The 17,442-nt window shown below is 46.7% G+C and overlaps 1 protein-coding gene across 1 annotated transcript; it reads left to right on the top strand.

Annotated features, from left to right (window-relative positions):
• The first annotated feature begins 15,889 nt into the window (after window positions 1-15,889).
• LOC135109453 (uncharacterized) lies at window positions 15,890-16,603 on the top strand. Its single transcript, XM_064020832.1, has one exon. It carries the CDS (start codon window positions 15,890-15,892, stop codon window positions 16,601-16,603), a length of 714 nt encoding a protein of 237 aa, XP_063876902.1.
• The last annotated feature ends 839 nt before the right edge of the window (window positions 16,604-17,442 follow it).

Genomic DNA, 17,442 nt, shown 5'->3' with positions numbered 1-17,442 from the left:
GAAATATGAGTTGAAAGGATGCCTGCTTCAGAAACTGTGTTTACATTATTTACCCATATGTGATCAGTGATTGTAGCACTATGTTCCTAAACGTGTATAGGTTTATTGATACATGGGCAGGAACCATAATTGGTTAGAAGATCTTTATAATCTCTGACGCTCCTATCTGATCGATAAATAGTTCCTAAGCAAATACGTTTCCTTGAAAAGACTATTTTAACAAAGTTTCAGTATCATCGGTCATGATACACGTATCACTTAAAATGTGGCACTCAATCTCATCTTTTCTAAATGTACATACCTTTCCATCATCCTGTTATTTGTAAATAACTTATAACCTTCCACAAAATAGAGATGTTCAATATCGTTAGATAAACGAGTGTTCATAAAAGAAGATAATATTTACATCATAGTCATTAGAAACTGTTTCAATATTCAAGAAAAATTTTTCAAATTTATCAGGAATAAGAATTAGATTAAAGAGTAGTATTTTAGGAAGAAAGTGTTGCTATCTAATAATGAAACGAAGTCATCTTGCAAAAAAGAATATTCGGAAGGTAATGCAATACTATTTGAAGAGGTATTGAAGATAGGAAAAAATTGGTTCTCAAATAGAGTGGTAGATGAGTGGAACGGACTCAGTAATCATGTTGTTAGTGCTAGGACACTAGAGAGCTTTAAGAGAAGATTAGACAAGTTTATGGATGGGGATAGTAGATGAAAATAGGTAGGTGTGTTTCATACAGGGACTGCCACGTGTAAGCCTGGTCGCTTCTTGCAGCTTCCCTTATTTCTTATGTTCTTATGTTCTTATAACTCCTAAATCTTTCTCGTACCCTGTACCTACCAGAGTTTGGTTGTTTAATGTGTACCTACTGTGTTGGTTTCCTCTACCTACGCTAAGTACCTTGCATTTATTGATATTAAACTGTATTTTTTTATGTCCGTCCATTTATTCATTCTATCTAAATCTGCCTGCAATCTGGCGATGGCATCCGTTTCTGACCTAATTAATCTACCTATCTTTGTGTCATCCGGAAATTTACTAACATCAATAATAATTCCACTATCCAACTCATTGATATATATATATATATATATATATATATATATATATATATATATATATATATATATATATATATATATATATATATATATATATATATATATATATATATATATATATATATTAGAAATAACAATGCTCCTAATACTGATCCCTGTGGCACTCCATTAATTACATGACCCCATTCGGATTTCGAGCCGTTTATTACAACTCTTTGTCGCCTGTCGCTAGGCCATGACCCTATCCAGTATAACACCTTGCAATCTATCCCATGTGCCCTAACTTTTCTCAGGAGCCTTTGATAGGGTACCTTGTAAAATGCTTTACTAAAGTCCAGATATAAGATATCATAACTATCACCATTATCTGCTGCGTTGTACACTTTACTGTAAAAAATTAACAAGTTTGTCAGGCAAGACTTCCCCTTCGTGAAGCCATGCTGTGACTGATTTATCAAATTATGTTTGTCTAAATGTTCCTTAATGTTTCTTGCTATTATTGACTATTATTTTACCTACAACTGAAGTTAAGCTGACAGGTCTATAGCTAGACGCTAAAGTTTTATCTCCTTTCTTAAAGATGGGTACTACATTAGCCTGCCTCCACATTACTGGTACCTCACCTGACTCAAGTGATTTCCTAAAGACAGAAACTAACAGCTCACTAATAACCTCTTTGCATTCCTTAATTAAGTACTCTGGGATATATTTCATCTGGTCCTGGTGTTTTGAACTTTTTTAGCTTATCTATCTCCAGTTCCACTATCTCCCTAGTTATGGAATTATCTGTCAGCTTCTCATTTTCATCTGCTCTAAACACCTGTTCACTATTTGGCATATCCTGCATGTTTTCCTGGGTGAAGACAGTTAAAAACTACTCATTCATAATTTTACTGATCTCCTCCCCAGATCTAACAACCTCCCCATCTGCTGCCTTTAGTGGACCTATAGTATGCTTATTCTTCGTCCTGTATATCTGATAAAATCCCTTGGAGTCCGTCTTCGCTTGGCAGGCTACCTTTAATTCATAATTGCCCTTAGCTTTCTAGCTTTCTTTGTTAACTTTCTGATTGTTCTAACTAATTCATTATATTGTGACCTTAACACTTCTTCACCTGCCCTTAATCTCTTATATATACTTCCCTTACCCCCTATATAATGCTTTAACCTAGCAGTCATCCATTTAGTGTCATTTTTCTGTGATCTTATTGCCCTATACGGTATATTTGCTAAATGACCTGTATGAACTTTATCTACGAAATATTTATACAGTTCATCTACATTTACCTCACCTAATCCCCTCATCTCGGCCCCTACCATCCTCTCCACTCCCTCATTTACTCGTCTCGACCTCACCTCTTTCATTTCAGCATGACCTGACATTCCAACATACTCACACCTATCTCCCCCTTCCTCTTTCCTCCGCCCCTTCCGGACACATCTTCCCTCCTCTTGTCGTACACCCTCACACCTCACCTCACCTCTCTCATCCTGCCTTATCTCCCTGAACTCCGTCCCGGACCTGACCTCATCCTGCATCCGTTGCCAGTCCACTCCTTGGAGGTATTTTTTTAATTCCTCAAAATCTGCTCTCCTAAAGTCAGGTATTTTACCAGTGTTTTTGCTTCTAAAAGTTTCTTCCCATTCTAAATTGTACCTAATTTCCCTATAGTCACTGTTACCTAGCTGTCCTCCAACCTCTACCTGCATGACTGCTTCCTCTCTGTTAGTAAGAATTAAATCTAGAATATTATTCCCCCTTGTGGGTTCTACGACTACCTGTTTTAAAAAAAATATATATCCTTAATTACCTTAAGAAATTCCTCTGCTTCCTTGTTATCCACCATCAAACTCCAGTCGATATTCCTAAAATTAAAATCTCCTGCAACACATACCTGGCCATGACTGCACCTGCATGCTCTATTTATTTCCTGCCACAGTAAGGTGTTAATTTCCTTTGTTATGGTCGGTGGCCTGTACACTACTCCCAGTACTACTGACTGTGATCCTCAATATATGCCCATATCGACTTTGCTTTACTGGACGTGACAGAGGAATATTTTTGCATATTATGTTTTGTGAATGAATAGACTTCTAGCTAATACTGAGTTTTGTCTTTCTCTCATTGTGATCAGCATTCATTATTCAGAGAAACAGACAGTGGTGCTGAAAACTTTGCCTCAGCACAAATGCCCTTACTAAACTGTGTTTCCCTTCCCATTATTAATACAACAGTGTTACCTTTGGTGGTCGGCACCGATCTTTGATGATACAGAATCTCGTCCTAATTATGAGAGTGGGTGAAGTGAGAGAGAAGTGGGACACAAAATTAAACCTTCCATCACCTGAAACTCGTGCACTTTATATTTCCGTTCTCCAACTAGCCAAAAACTCCTTCATTAATAGAATGTGTTAAAATCTTTCAAGATCTAACTCGTGATTTCTGGTACCTAGCCAAAATCATCTTCACTAACATTGCTTCTTCATCTTTCTCTCATTTATTGTAAACCGGTGGTACTACTGCCATATCATCTGTTTCTAATGAGCTCTTCGCTCAGACCTTTCCATCTTGAATGATTTAGGGCTTGTTTCTTCTTCTCCCCCACCCTCAAACTATTTCGTTCTGCCCATTGATATTCTTCGCAGTGATATTCTCCATGTCCTTACTATCCTTAACCCTCAGAAGGTTTATAGACCACATAAGGCCCCTCTTATTATTCTCCTAAAATGTGCCTCCATGCTTACACCTTGTCTACTCAAACACTTTCAACTCTGTCTATAGACTTCTATTTGTCTTTCTTGCTGAAAGTTTAGTAGGCATTCAGTTTGTTCATAAAAAAAAAAAAAAATGTGACCGTTCTAATTTCTCAAATTATCGCCCTATTGGTTTAATTTCCTGCCTTTCATATTTTTTTTTATTTATTCATTTTTTTTAGTCTATCCTCAACAGGAATATTCTTAAACTTCTATCACTACACAACCTTACATCTGATCGTCAGTATAGGTTCCGTCGAAGCCGCTTTACTGGTGATCTCCTGGCTTTCCTTACTTGGTCATCTTTTAAGGATTTTAGTGAAACTTTTTATGTTCTCTTAGACATATCAAAAACTTTTGATAGAGTCCCGCACAAAGCTTTAATTTACAAAGTATCCTTCTACGACTTCTACCTTTATCTCTGTAATCTCGTCTTTATTTTCCTTTTTGACTGTTCTGTAATTGTTTTAGAAGGATACTGTTCTTCTCCTAAGTCTATTAAAAGTAATGATACCACCGTGCATTTTTCCACGTTTTCGTAGACGTCCAACCCTTCAGAAAAAAAAAAAAAGTTCATGCAGAGAAGCCACAGAAAGCCTGACTTCTGATCTCTTTAAGATTTTTGTTTGGGGCAGAGCAAACTTAGTATTGTTCAATGTCTCAAAAACTCAATTCCTCCAACTCTCAGCTTTCCAGATAACTACCCTCTTTTCTTCAATGACATTCAACTGTCCCCTTCTTTTAAACTGAATATCATCGGTCTGTTCTTCGCTTAAAATCTAAACTGGAATCTTCACATCTCATATCTAGCTGAAACAGCTTCTGTAAAGTTAGGCGTTTTGAGTCGTCTCCGTCAGTTTTTTCTCACCACCCCAGCTGCTAAAACTGCACAGGGGTCTTACCTGTCAATGTTTGGGGGTATGCTTCATATGTCTGGCAAGGGAGGGGGGAAGGCTACTCATACCGCTCTTTTAGACAGGAAGGAATCAAAAGTTTTTCGTCTTATCAACTCCTCTCCTCTGACTGTCATCAGCCTCTCTCTGATCACCACAATGTTGCATTTCTTGCTATCTTTTCCCGCTTTTTACTCTAACTGCTCTTCTGATCTTGGTAGCTAAATGCCTTTCCTCCTACCGCGGCCTCGCTGCACAACTCTTTATTGTTTCTCTCACCCCTATTCTGTCCACCTCACTAATGCAAAAGTTAAGCAGTATCCTCAAGCATTCATCCCTTTTTCTGGTGAGGTTTGGAACACACTGCCTGCTCATGTATTTCTTCTTTCCTATGACTTTAACTCTTTCAAGAGGCGGGTTTCAAAACACATCCTCCAAATTTTTATGACCGCTTTTTTACTCTCTATGGGAACCGGCACTTAAGTGGGTCTTTTTTTTTTTTGTTGACCAATGTCGGTGCCCTCTCTTCAATAGAAAAAAAAAAAAAAAAGAAACTTTGCTAGTCTCCACCGATCTATGATGACACAATATTATTTGAGTGTATCTACATATGTAGAAGTTCATGCCGTCCATTTGTTTAATGGAGCTTTCTCTTGCAGTTTTTGACTTGGTTTATTAAGCTCAACATGTTCATGCTGTCAGTCATGCCATTAATTCTACCTTTCAGAATGTACCTATTTCTACCTTGTTTTTGGTTTGTGTCTGCTACTATCAACCAAGCTGAAGGAGGATGGTCATTCACAGGTAAAGTAGTAATCTTTGATTCTTAATGAAAGCCTGAATGATGGAATATATATATATATATATATATATATATATATATATATATATATATATATATATATATATATATATATATATATATATATATATATATATATATATATATATATATATATATATATATATATATATTGAATGTGATAGCTAGTTGAGCATTTATTATTTTTCTTAAGATATTTTCCTTATATCTTATGATTGTCTTATATTCTTTTTTTAATTGGTTGTATAACTTCGCCGAAGCTAGTCATTTTCGCTAGATCGCGATTTCGGGTCCTTGACCCTTCTTCAGTAGCGAAGGTCTTTCCGTATTGAGGGTGTCGGAGAGAATGGCTCAATTACATTACATTACAAGAGGGGGACAGACAGTGGGGGTGAAATTAGAGGGGGAAGTAGGGTTGAGAGTTGGAGGGAACAGTTTGGGTGAAAGTGAAATATAATTAGAGAGTAATAGGTGGCGGGCTGTACGCCTTGCTTTTCCTGTTGTTTATTTACCTTTTACCGTTGAGTTGACCTAAATTTTGTTTTGGCAATGGGCAGTGCATATATGTGTGTGTGTGTTATAACATGTTATTGTTGTCATCTAGATTTTATGGCTTACCTTACGACTGAGAAGTTTAAGAGTAAAGTGGAGTTGGTACATCTTGCTCTAATGTTTTTGCTGTTTTCCTGAACCATGTGTGCTCCAAAATGTTGTTTTGGTTTTCTGTTATTGTGTGTATGTATTCAGTGTCATGTAAAATGTTTTGTAGTGTGAATTTTGTTTTTTGAGCTCTTTTGTGTAATAGAATGTTTATTGGTTTCATGTTGCTTAGTTGGTGTAACTCTGATGTGGTTTTTGTGTATGGATACTGTTCATTGTAAACAAACCTTAAGGCATGGTTCTGTACTCTTTGAAGTTTTCTTATAGCATGTTTAGATAATGTTGTTAGTGGACATTCTGGGTAGAGAAATAGTTGAATTACGCAAGATTTTATGAGGTGTAACTTGTTGTTCGTGGTGAGTTGGCTGAATCTTTTTATACTATATAGAGCGTGCTTTGCTTTTACTACGTTATTTGTGATTTGGTTGTTGTACCCTTTGCTGTTGATTGACAGGCCAAGAATGTTTGCCTTTCTTGTGTATGGTATTCTTTGATGGTTGATAGTTATTGGTTTCGTTTTCGTTATTGAGACTGGAAGTATTGCGAATTTATTCATATTTGTTTTTATTTTCCACTGATGTTCGCATTGGTTTATTTTTGTGATTTCTCTCTCCACTTTTCGTGCTAAGAAATTTCTACTATTCCCTTGTTGTGTTATTATTTGGGTGATGTCATCAGCGTAAGTTACGTATGTGCAATGTGGGCTTGGTGGTGGAATATCTGAGGTGAATATAGTGAATAAGGTTGGTGAAACATTGCTGCCTTGAGGTACTCCGCTTAGCAGTGGTATGGGTGGACCCGTGTGTGTTTTTATTGCTATACTTGCTGTTCTGTTATTCAAAAAGCTACTCAATAGCTTTACATAAGTGTCTGGTAAATTTAATAAGAATAGTGCTAGTGTTCGATGTTTGTCAGAACAGTTGATGCAATTTTTATTTGTGCTTTTGCAGTCTCTCCATGTGTGTCCTTCATCTGCACATTCGGAGCATATTTTATATTCTTTTGCTTTTGGGCATTAACTGATTGGGTGATCTTCGATATTATAACACCGCATGCAAGTCATAATAGGGATGAATTCGTCTTGCTTTATATTATAAGCTGGAATTCTGAGATGGAGGGCCAGGATTCCTTTCTCTGTAGCTTTTTTTGGCAATGGCTGTTTCTGAGAAGGTTATTTTCATTATCCTTGTTCTCGGGATTTTGAAGATGCTGTCGATAGTTGGGACCCATAGGTTGTTTGCCGTGATTTCTCCTATGATCTAATTTTCTTGATGGTTGTGTATTACTTCATCAACATTGAAAAGCAAAACCGTCCTTTTTGCTCTTAGCTCAGGAGGGATTATAGGTGTGTAATCCTCAGCAGCTAATTTTTCGATGATCTTCTTTGCGAATATGTTGTCTGTTTCTTCGTCGTCTTTTGTTATGACTACGAAACCATCTGGCGTTATGACGATCTTAGTGGCGTATATCAATTCTTCAGAGAGGATCTTCAATAGTTTCAGCTTGTTTCCGGCATCAGCTTTAGGGTGCTTGATCTTCACTCGTGGCATCTTGGCATATCGTGGTTGAAGCAAGAAAAAAGGTAGAAAAGGAAAGAGAGAGAAGAGAACCTACAGGGGGTCACGGCCCGACACACGACACAGCTGTGATAGAATAAGAAAGGAGCCTGCCTAAGCGAGGCAGTTTAGTGTCCCAGCTACTAGTAGCCGTCGTAGACACCCTGCCTCGATCCTACCCTGTCCAAGTTCTGCCCTACCCTACTAATGTGCTTAAGGCAGCCCTTCTAAGGGCCCCCCTCGTGCAAGCCTCGGGGTTCACCTTTACACACCAGGGGACTCTATGGGCGAAAAGAGAAAAATATAGCAGGAGAAGAAGGTGCCTGGGCGGAACTCAACAGAGGAGTTCCCGGTACACAGGACTTGGGAGATTCCCAAGGTGGGAGTCTCCCTGAAGTGCTAACTGGCACGATCGTCAGCCTCACAAAGGTGCTTGTAGGAGTCTCAGTGCAAGCTGGCCAGTCCCGAGAACATAGCCGCGAAAGTGCCGGTGTTCCGGGGCTGGTTGGTGCTTCAGATGTCTCTAAGACACCAAAACAGTCACGACGCCTTGGCCACTAAGGTGCCACGACGAAGAGAAAGCTTGGGGTCTGCTTGGAGAGACTTGTTGCGGCGAGGCAGAGCAGCTCAGCGGCGAGCGAATCGGTGAGCTGGTGCCTACGCAGTCTGGGTGTCTCCAGGCTGCTCTCTAGAGAGCGGTGGGCGGGCTGGTTGTCCTGGTGTCTGTGTGTCGTGGTCCTTGACCCTACCGGTATAAATACACCCCCGCAATCAGCTTGAGCCATTCTCTCCGACACCCTCAATACGGAAAGACCTTCGCTACTGAAGAAGGGTCAAGAAACCGAAATCGCGATCTAGCGAAAATGACTAGCTTCGGCGAAGTCATACAGCCAATTAAAAAATAATAGAATAATAAAATAAAAAAATAAGACAATCATAAGATATAAGGAAAATATCTTAAGAAAAATAATAAATACTCAACTAGCTATCACATTCAATGAGATATGTATTAGAGAAAGACTCCTGCCCATATACACCCTTAATATATATATATATATATATATATATATATATACTCGTATATATATATATATATATATATATATATATATATATATATATATATATATATATATATATATATATATATATATATATATATATATATATATATATATATATATATATATATATATATATATATATATATATATATATATATATATATATATATATATATATATATATATATATATATATATATATATATATATATATATATATATATATATATATATATATATATATATATATATATATATATATATATATATATATATATATATATATATATATATATATATATACATATATACATATATACATATATACATATATATAGCATATATACATACATACATATATATATACATATATAGCAGAGATTTGTTACGTGGGTAGCTGTCGGGACAGGACAGTCCGGAAGTTCTAGGTTCCTTATAAAAACACATAATGACTGTGGTTTCTATATCAAAGCAAGGAACAAACGAATAATGCCTTGCCAGACCCTGAGGGCGTGGTTGCCTTGGTAACTCCCGCCAAACTGAGGATTACAGGATTGCCAAGCGTACAATAAATGGAGGTACAATATGAAACATGGTGCAGTACATTACATATCCGCACCTCCCTCCCCTCCTCACGCCCGTAGCACTGTCTCAAGCGGAGCTGGGAACGACGTGGGATAACTGGGGGAGGAACTGAACCGGACATACTTTTTTTCATCAGAGCAAGGGACCACAGGTATATGGGGAATGGGTCGTCACTGGTCGCAGGAACTGGCGGTTGCGTCGCCAGACACGTCCACTTGGGAGACGTACCTCGTAGTCCCTCTTCTAATGCGGCCCATGACCACGCCTTGTCCCAGCGGAGAGACGTCGGGTCCTGAATACGGACTGTGGCCCCGATGCTTAGCTTAGGGAGGGGTCGGGCGTGCTGGTCATAGCCTGCACTTCGGGAGCTCCGGCGGCAGCGCGACGGTCGCACTCCTCCGTCTTGGCCTGCCAGTCCGCGGAGAAGGATTCTGGGTGGGCAGAGACGCAGGAGCGAAAAGGGCGGCCATACAGGTGTTGCGGAGGGGATCGTTCTGTGAAGTTGAGAGTGTTGCGTAGCTCTAGGAGACATCAGGCGAAAACTTCTGTGTCAATGTTGCCAGAGGGGGCTGTCTTCTGGGTGAGGTGTTTCACTGACTTGACAGCCGCCTGTACTGCTGCGAGGTCACTATGTGGTGCATATCCCAGGGCTCCATGATGTTCGGGAAGTCAGCGCTGGCGAACTGGGGACAGCCATCGGTACGTAAGCAGAGGGGAACACCCACTTCCCGGAAGTAGCGGCAGAACATATGGATGGTGCGTGAGGCGGTAGTGTCCGTACCACACGAGACAACTACTGGACTATTCGTCCGCAATGACAAGGAAGGACTTTCCAGCGAGTGTGAAGAAGTCTGTGGAGATGGACTTAAAGGGCCTGGAGGGGTTGCCGTCACACATCAAGGGTTCCTGTTGTTGGCTCGGCAGCAGCACTTGACATGGCTCGAAGGCACGAACAGTACTGGCGATGTCAGAGTCAATGCCAGGTCAAAAAACTGCCTGTCCTGTCTGACAGCGAGTGGCTTCCACACCCCGATGGCTGTCGTGGAGACGTGCGAGGGTGCGACAGCGAAGAGCAGCAGGAATTACAATTCTTTGGCCATACAGGTCTAGCTCCCCATCTGCGTATAGGTAATCGAGGAGTTTCCAGTAGGGGAGTAGTGAACTGTGTAGCTCGTACCGGTTGGGCGGGAATCCAGACGTCACGCAGGCGGTGAGGCAGGCGTATGACGGGTCCGCGCTTGCTGCGGCTCAGGATACCTGTAGTCTTATCGGCGTTGTGATGTGGTGCGTCTCGGTCAGAGCGTTTGGCGTTGGCAACTATGACGCTTCGTAGGTATGTGGTGGTGTCGGTGCTCGCTATCTCGTCCTCGGGTGTGGGGTGGCTGACTGGATCTTTGACAGAGCGTCCGGGATGCATTGGAGCTTGCCGGCCCGCTACACTGGCGTGAAGAGGTTGGGCAAGATTTTTTCTTTGAGACATTGCATGCGGGGATTCTCGACCACGTCCAAAATGTATGCTTTCAGAATTGGGACCCGTGGCCAGTGGTCCGTCATCAGCGTGAAGTGTTGTAGGCCAATAAGATGGAGCCTACACTTGGACATGGCCCAGACGACGGTGAGTAGTTCTAGTTTAGTGGTAGCATAGCGTGTCTCAGCGTTAGCGAGGAAGCGTGAGCCACACTGAACTAGGCGTGTCCATCTATGGCCGTGGTCTTGGAGGAGAGCGTACCCTATCTCGTGAAGGCGGAAGGCATCCATCTGAAAGATGACCGGTAAAGCCAGGTTGAAGTGTGCCAAAACAGGCGGCTGGAGAAGCGCTGTCTTGACGCAAATGAAGGCTTCATCGTGGTCCGCTGTCCAAGTAAACGTCCGTTTTGGGCTCATAAAGGGGTGAAGAGGCTGGGCTGGGGCTGCTATGTCCGGGGTGAACTCTGATTAGCTGGTTCACCAGGCGCTTGAAAGAACGGAGGTTAATCAGTTTCGCGGGTTTCGGGAAGTCCCGGATGGCACTGACTCGGTCTTCGCCTGCAGAGACGCCCAAAGCGGAGAAGTCGTAGCCACAGAATCGGACCCTAGGCTCGGCGACTGCGAACTTGTCCTTGTTGACGGTGATTCCGTGCTCACGGCATCTGATCAGCATCTGACGAATCCTTTGCAAGTGTGTTGGGAAATCGACATCGAAGAGAAGGGTGTCGTCGACCACATTGACGCAATTCTCCATCCACTGGAGTGCTGTGCCACTGCAGTGGCAGTAGGCGTCACCTGTAGTCGCGAAGCGCATGGGTCCTGTACAGTGCCTATACATTGTACAGTGTCCTTCCTGTACAGTGCCTAAATCGCAGAACGCGGTAATGAATGTCATGTGATGCCGATCCTTCTCGTCAAGCTCCAACTGCCAGTACCCACATTGGGCATCCGCTGTTGCGAAGTAATGAGCTGATGGGTTAACCCTGTGGAAGGCGGCGAAAGGTGTTGGTGCCGGGTGAGCCAGGTGGGAATCCTGACTGTTGAGCTTCGTGAGGTCCACCGTGATGTGAACTTCCTTGTCCTTGGCAAAGACGACGAATGGGTGGCACTAGGCAGCTGGCTCATCTGGTGAGATGATGGCTAGTTTCTTGCAGTGGCCATAGGAGTAGAGTGGGGTCTGGACGACTTCGTGTGCTTGGATCTGGGTGACTCAAGACCTCTGATTAAGCAGTAAGGTAGCTTGGAAGCATCACAGGGCAGGTGCCATCTCAGAACCGTCCGCCGTCAACGTGTGGACGGGAGGTAGAGGTTGTAGGCTGCTCCTAGGGATCTGTAGCATGCCGAGATGTCGCTGGCTGATAACGGTGACGTCCGCGCCGGTGTCTGGCAGCATCTGGAAATGTGAAGTGGATCCTCCATGCGTCAGGTAAATACGCACGGACTTGGGAGTCATGGTGTTAGACGCCGGACCGCGAGTCACACGGCGGCAGGAACTCGTCTTCTGTGCAGGAGAGTGTGAGCTGTCCTGGCCGCAATCCGACTTTTTCGCTCGGCAGCACCTGTCATAATGACCAGTTTTCTTGCAGGAGCGACACTGGATTTCCTTGGCAGGGCACCTGGCAGTCCTTACCCAATGGCCCTTGCGTCCGCAGTTGTTGCAGGTGCCATCGGCGAGAGGGCACTGACCGGACACGTGCTGGCGGAAGCAACACTGGCAGGGTTGGGTCGCCTCAACGGCTGGGGGCTTCCCTCGCTGTCCCAAAGGCGCCTGCTGAAGTGAGGAGGCGGTCTTGACGCGTCGTTTCCCCTGCTTCTAAGCGGAGATGGAGCACAGATGTCTTGGCGACGACTGAATGGCGGAGTATTCCGGGCAGCTTCATATGAGCGGCAGCAGATCACCGCGGGCGGAGTCACCGCGAGACCGGTGACTGCAGTGTGATAGGCTGGGGCGAGAGGGCTCAGTATTGACAAGGGGTCAGATGAATAGGTTGAAGACGGCAGGTGTTGAGCGTATATTGCCTGAGTCGACATCATCTGTGGCAATGCCATAAAACTCTTGTTGTCTTCCCTGCGTCTCGCTTCCTCTGCTTCCCTTCTTGACTTCTTTGCTAGTCGCCTTTCCTTTTCCTGTCGTCGATGCAAGTTCTTCTCTCTCCGTCTGTCTTCGTCCCCTTGCCTTTTACGCAAGTCAGTTGACAGACGAGACTCCTCCAAGTACTTAATGAGATGTAGAACACTATCCTCCTGTCAGGAGACGGGTGGGAGTGAGGCAGGCTGGAAGGAATGGGGCAGGAGGGGGTTGAGTAGTGGCGGCTCCGCTCCATGGGGGACTGCTGTGGTCGTCTGATGACTCAATGGCTCCATGCTGTTTGGTGACTCCGCACTCGGACGAAAGGACGCGGATCCGACATCGTAATCTATGAGGATCCGTTAACAGAAAAAGTTTCCCCACAAGCAAAAGAAAAACCCGTGAGAAGCTGTATCTTATAGAAAGTGACAGTGTGTGTGTGTGTGTGTGTGTGTGTGTGTATGCGTGTGGCAGTATGTGTCAACTCACCCGTCGGCAGCGCGGCCAGCACCAGTAGACAGTAGTCACTCACTTCAGAAGGGCATGAAGAGGCATTGGAGTCCTGCTGGCTGTGGTGGGGTGGCTTGGGTGCCGGCGTCAGTAGAAGTTCTTTGGCTCAAAATACTCACTGCGCCATGTTATGTGGGGTAGCTGTCGGTATAGGACAACCAGGAAGTTGTAGGTTCTTTATAGAAATATATACAGACTGTGGTTTCTATATTAAGGCAAGGAACAAACGAATAATGTCATAGCAGACCTTGAGCGCGTGGTTGCTTTGGAAACACCCAACTGACTGTGGATTACAGGGTTGCCAAGTGTACACTAAATAAAGGTACAATATTGTTACACCAGGGGTATGGGTGCGGGTGGCAGCACTGTTGGAGGTGGCAGCACTGGGAGAGGAGGGGACAGAGAGAGAGGGGAGACGAGTAGCCCGAGAGGAAGCGAGCGTGTGCCTGCCTCCTTTGGAATTGTTTCCCTGCAAGTTGAGTGTCCTGATGAGTGCCTGTCGTGCCCTGAGAGACTTTTGGTGCCCCTGTGAACTTGTAAAGCAGTATACTTGCGGGGGATTTGTCAATAAACCTAGGAAATAGTGCCAGTGTTTTCCCTTGTGCCCTGGCCTCGTGTGTGTGTGTGTGTTGGCCTGGCGTTCACAATGTGACTTATTTGAGGCCCCGCTGCTCTAGTTTCTCGGCCTGTGCTCGTGTGGATAACACGCCCGCCGAGAGTGACGGGTGGGTGCAACAAGTGGTGTCATAAAGTGGGATCCGGGGAACAGTGAACAGTGATGGACGGTGTGTCATCATGGAGTCACAAGATGGCCAGCCATGATGGCAGCTCGAGTGAAGTTAAACCGGGTTAGATGGACTTGATTGCTGCCATGCTGGCCGGTATGAGGCAGGAAATGGCAGTGGACCGTGAGGTACAGGCTCAGAAGGCACGTGAGCAGGCTGAAAGAACCGATCAGCTGGCACGTGAGCAGGCTGAAAGGACCGATCAGCTGGCACGTGAGCAGGCTGAAAGGACCGATCAGCTGGCACGTGAGCAGGCTCAACGGGCGGACGACCAAGTCCGCCATCTTGAGGATGTGCTACAGAGCAGCCTCGCGTCCTTGAAGGCGGAAACACAGCAGTACACCGACCAGGCTTGTGACAACGTCAGGAATGAACTGCTGGGCAAGGTGAAGACTCTGGAAGGTGAGGTCCAGGGCCTGAGGGAGGAGGTGAGGACGGAGAAGCAGCGGCGCGAGATGGCAACAGAGCGCGCGGAGGAACAGGCGGCCCCACGTGTTCTGGCGGGAACCGCCGGGGTGGCGGACCTGCTAGGATCTGCCTGGGGCCCTTGGTAAGAACCCTTGGCTCGGGGGCCTCGCAGCGTCGTGTCAGAGCCGGTAGCTACTTCAGGGGGCTGGGGAGCCATCGGAACCACTCCCTTGAGTCCGGCTGGTGGCAGGCTGGGGCTCAGACAACCCCCCTTTCTGCCGCCATCACCCCCTTTGTCTCCCTCCCCCGGCCGCCCCGCCAGCTGTCCGCACGAGTCGCGTTCTCCACCCCTCGGTCCTTCGGCTTCCCGGCGTTTGGGGAAACGCAAGCTGCCCAGGGCTGAGAAGGCGCCTCAGCTGGCAACAGCACTGCGAGGCCCCGCTGTGGAGGTCTTGGGGCACCTGCCGACGGCCCAACGCGCCTGTTATGGAAGTGTGGCAGAGGCCCTTCGGCGCCGCTTCGGGCACCACCACCAGGCCGAGGTGTACCGGGCTCGCCTGAAGAAGAGGACTCAGGAGCGGGGTGAGACGCTGTCCTAGTTGGCACAGGACGTGGAGGCGTTGGTAAGAAGGTCGTATCCCGCGGCCCCGGAAGAAATTATTGTGGTGCTGGCCCGAGATTCCTTCATTGACGCCCTAGACGACCAGCAGCTGCAAATCTACGTCAAGCAGGCAACCCTGGGGACCTGCAGGTGGCGCTGGCGAGGGCCTTGGAATTTGAGGCCTTCCTGAAGACGACTAGCGGCCAAGGGGCGGCCGCCCAACCGCACCATGACCTCCGGGGCCGGAAGGCGAAGGTGGAGAAGCCACCGTCGAGGAAGGCAAGCTGAGACGGTTTTCGTGGCTCATGTTGGGGCTGTGGTGAGAAGGGTCACAGACGCAGTCGGTGACCGAGGTAACGAAGGACGCGTTCTCTCGACCGGCTGGGTTCTGATGCCGTTCAGCCTTGCTGCAAGGACTGCGGCAAGTCTGGCCACCGCTCCAGTGCCTACCCCAAGCTAAAGGAAGTGGTGCACTCGGACAGGCTGGAGAAGAGGGCCGAACCGCAGCCGTCCTCAGTCCCCAGGCCCCGCCTTGTGTAAGCTGCCGCCGGACAACCAGCGCGATGTAGGTGGAGGGCTCAGTGAACGGGAACCCATGCTGACTGCCAGTGGACACCGGGGCTGAGAAGACTTTGGTGCGGCCTGACATGCTATCCGCCACTCGACTCCCAGACACGCCACAGAGGCTTTGTGGCGTGACGGGCCACTGTGTGCTTAAGGGCCCAGTGGATGCTCGTATCGGCGTGGGCAGCGCTGTGGAGCTGCTGCCGGTGTACGTCGCCGACTTGGACGAACCATGTTTGCTGGGACTCGACTACCTGACGCAGAACAAGGTTTGTGTCGACCTTGGACGGAAACTGGTGAGGGAGCGTGGCCAAGAAGTTGCCTTGCTTCCGGAGGTCGGCTGTGCGGAGGTAGCTGTGGCTGAGAGAGTGCACCTTGCCCCTAGGACGGAGGCCAGAGTCCGGTGTCGACTGTCCAGAGCAATGCGTGGATCGGAAGGCATGGTGGAGCCCACAGAAAACCTGCGATTGGCTGACGGCGTGGCAGTCGGGCGGAGCCTCGTTCAAGCGGGGGAAGAGTTAGTTACGGTGTTGGTAGCTAACCTCTCCGGTGAGGCTCGAAAGGTGCCCGCTGGGGCCAAGCTGGGCACTTGTGAGGAAGTGGAGCGCCCTGAAGAGACGTCGGGGAGCGCAGAGGTGGCTGCTGTGAGGCCGCTGCCCCACTTCCTGAAGGATTTGGCTCACCGGAGTGCCGCTAACCTGACGGAGGTGCAGACGGAGAAGGTGCGCCACACCGTGGCTCAGTACGCGGACGTCTTCAGCAGGGGTGACATGGACCTGGGCCGCACGGGTTGGTGAAGCACAGCATCAACATGGGAAGTGGTCCACCCATCAAGAGCCCGTCCCGACGTATCGCACCAGCCAGGCGAGAGGAGATGCAGCGCACCGTCAACGAGCTGGCAGCGCAGGAGGTGATTGAGCGGTCGGACAGTCCGTGGTCATCAGCGGTAGTCCTGGTTAAGAAGAAGGACGGTACATAGCCCTACTGTGTGGACTACCGGGCGCTGAATGACGTGACTGCCAAGGACTCTTACCCCCTGCCGAGGATTGATAACACGCTCGACGAGCTGGTGGGGGTCAGGTGGTTCTCCACACTCGACCTGAAGTCGGGTTACCACCAGGTGGAGATGGCAGAGGAGGACAAGCCCAAGATTGCTTTCTCCTTCAGTCAGGGCTTGTGGCAGTTCAACGTCATGCCCCTCTGTCTCTGCAACGCCCCTATTTGTTTCGAGCGTCTTATGGAGAGGGTGTTAGACGGCATGCAGTGGAAGACGGCACTCGTGTACATCAATGACGTCATCGTCTTCGGGAGCACTTTCGAGGAGGAGTTGGAGCGGCTAGAGGAGGTTCAAGCTCATCCTCAAGAAATACTCTCTCTTTCAGCACGAGGTGCCGTTCCTGGGGCATGTCGTCAGTCGGGACAGCGTGCGCACCGACCCGTAGAAGGTGGCAGTGGTGGAGAAGTGGCCTGTCCCCACCAACGTCACAGAAGTTAGGAGCTTCTTGGGCCTGTGCACGTACTACCGTCGCTTCGTGAAGGACTTCGCCAGCGTGGCAGCCCCTCTCCACCACCTCACCAGGAAAGGGGCGTGCTTCGTGTGGGACGAAGCATGCCAGGCCACGTTTGACGGCCTGAA

This window comes from Scylla paramamosain, chromosome 19 (genome assembly GCF_035594125.1).
Source record: "Scylla paramamosain isolate STU-SP2022 chromosome 19, ASM3559412v1, whole genome shotgun sequence".
NCBI lineage: Eukaryota > Metazoa > Arthropoda > Malacostraca > Decapoda > Portunidae > Scylla > Scylla paramamosain.
This window is presented reverse-complemented; position numbering and strand designations above follow the sequence as displayed.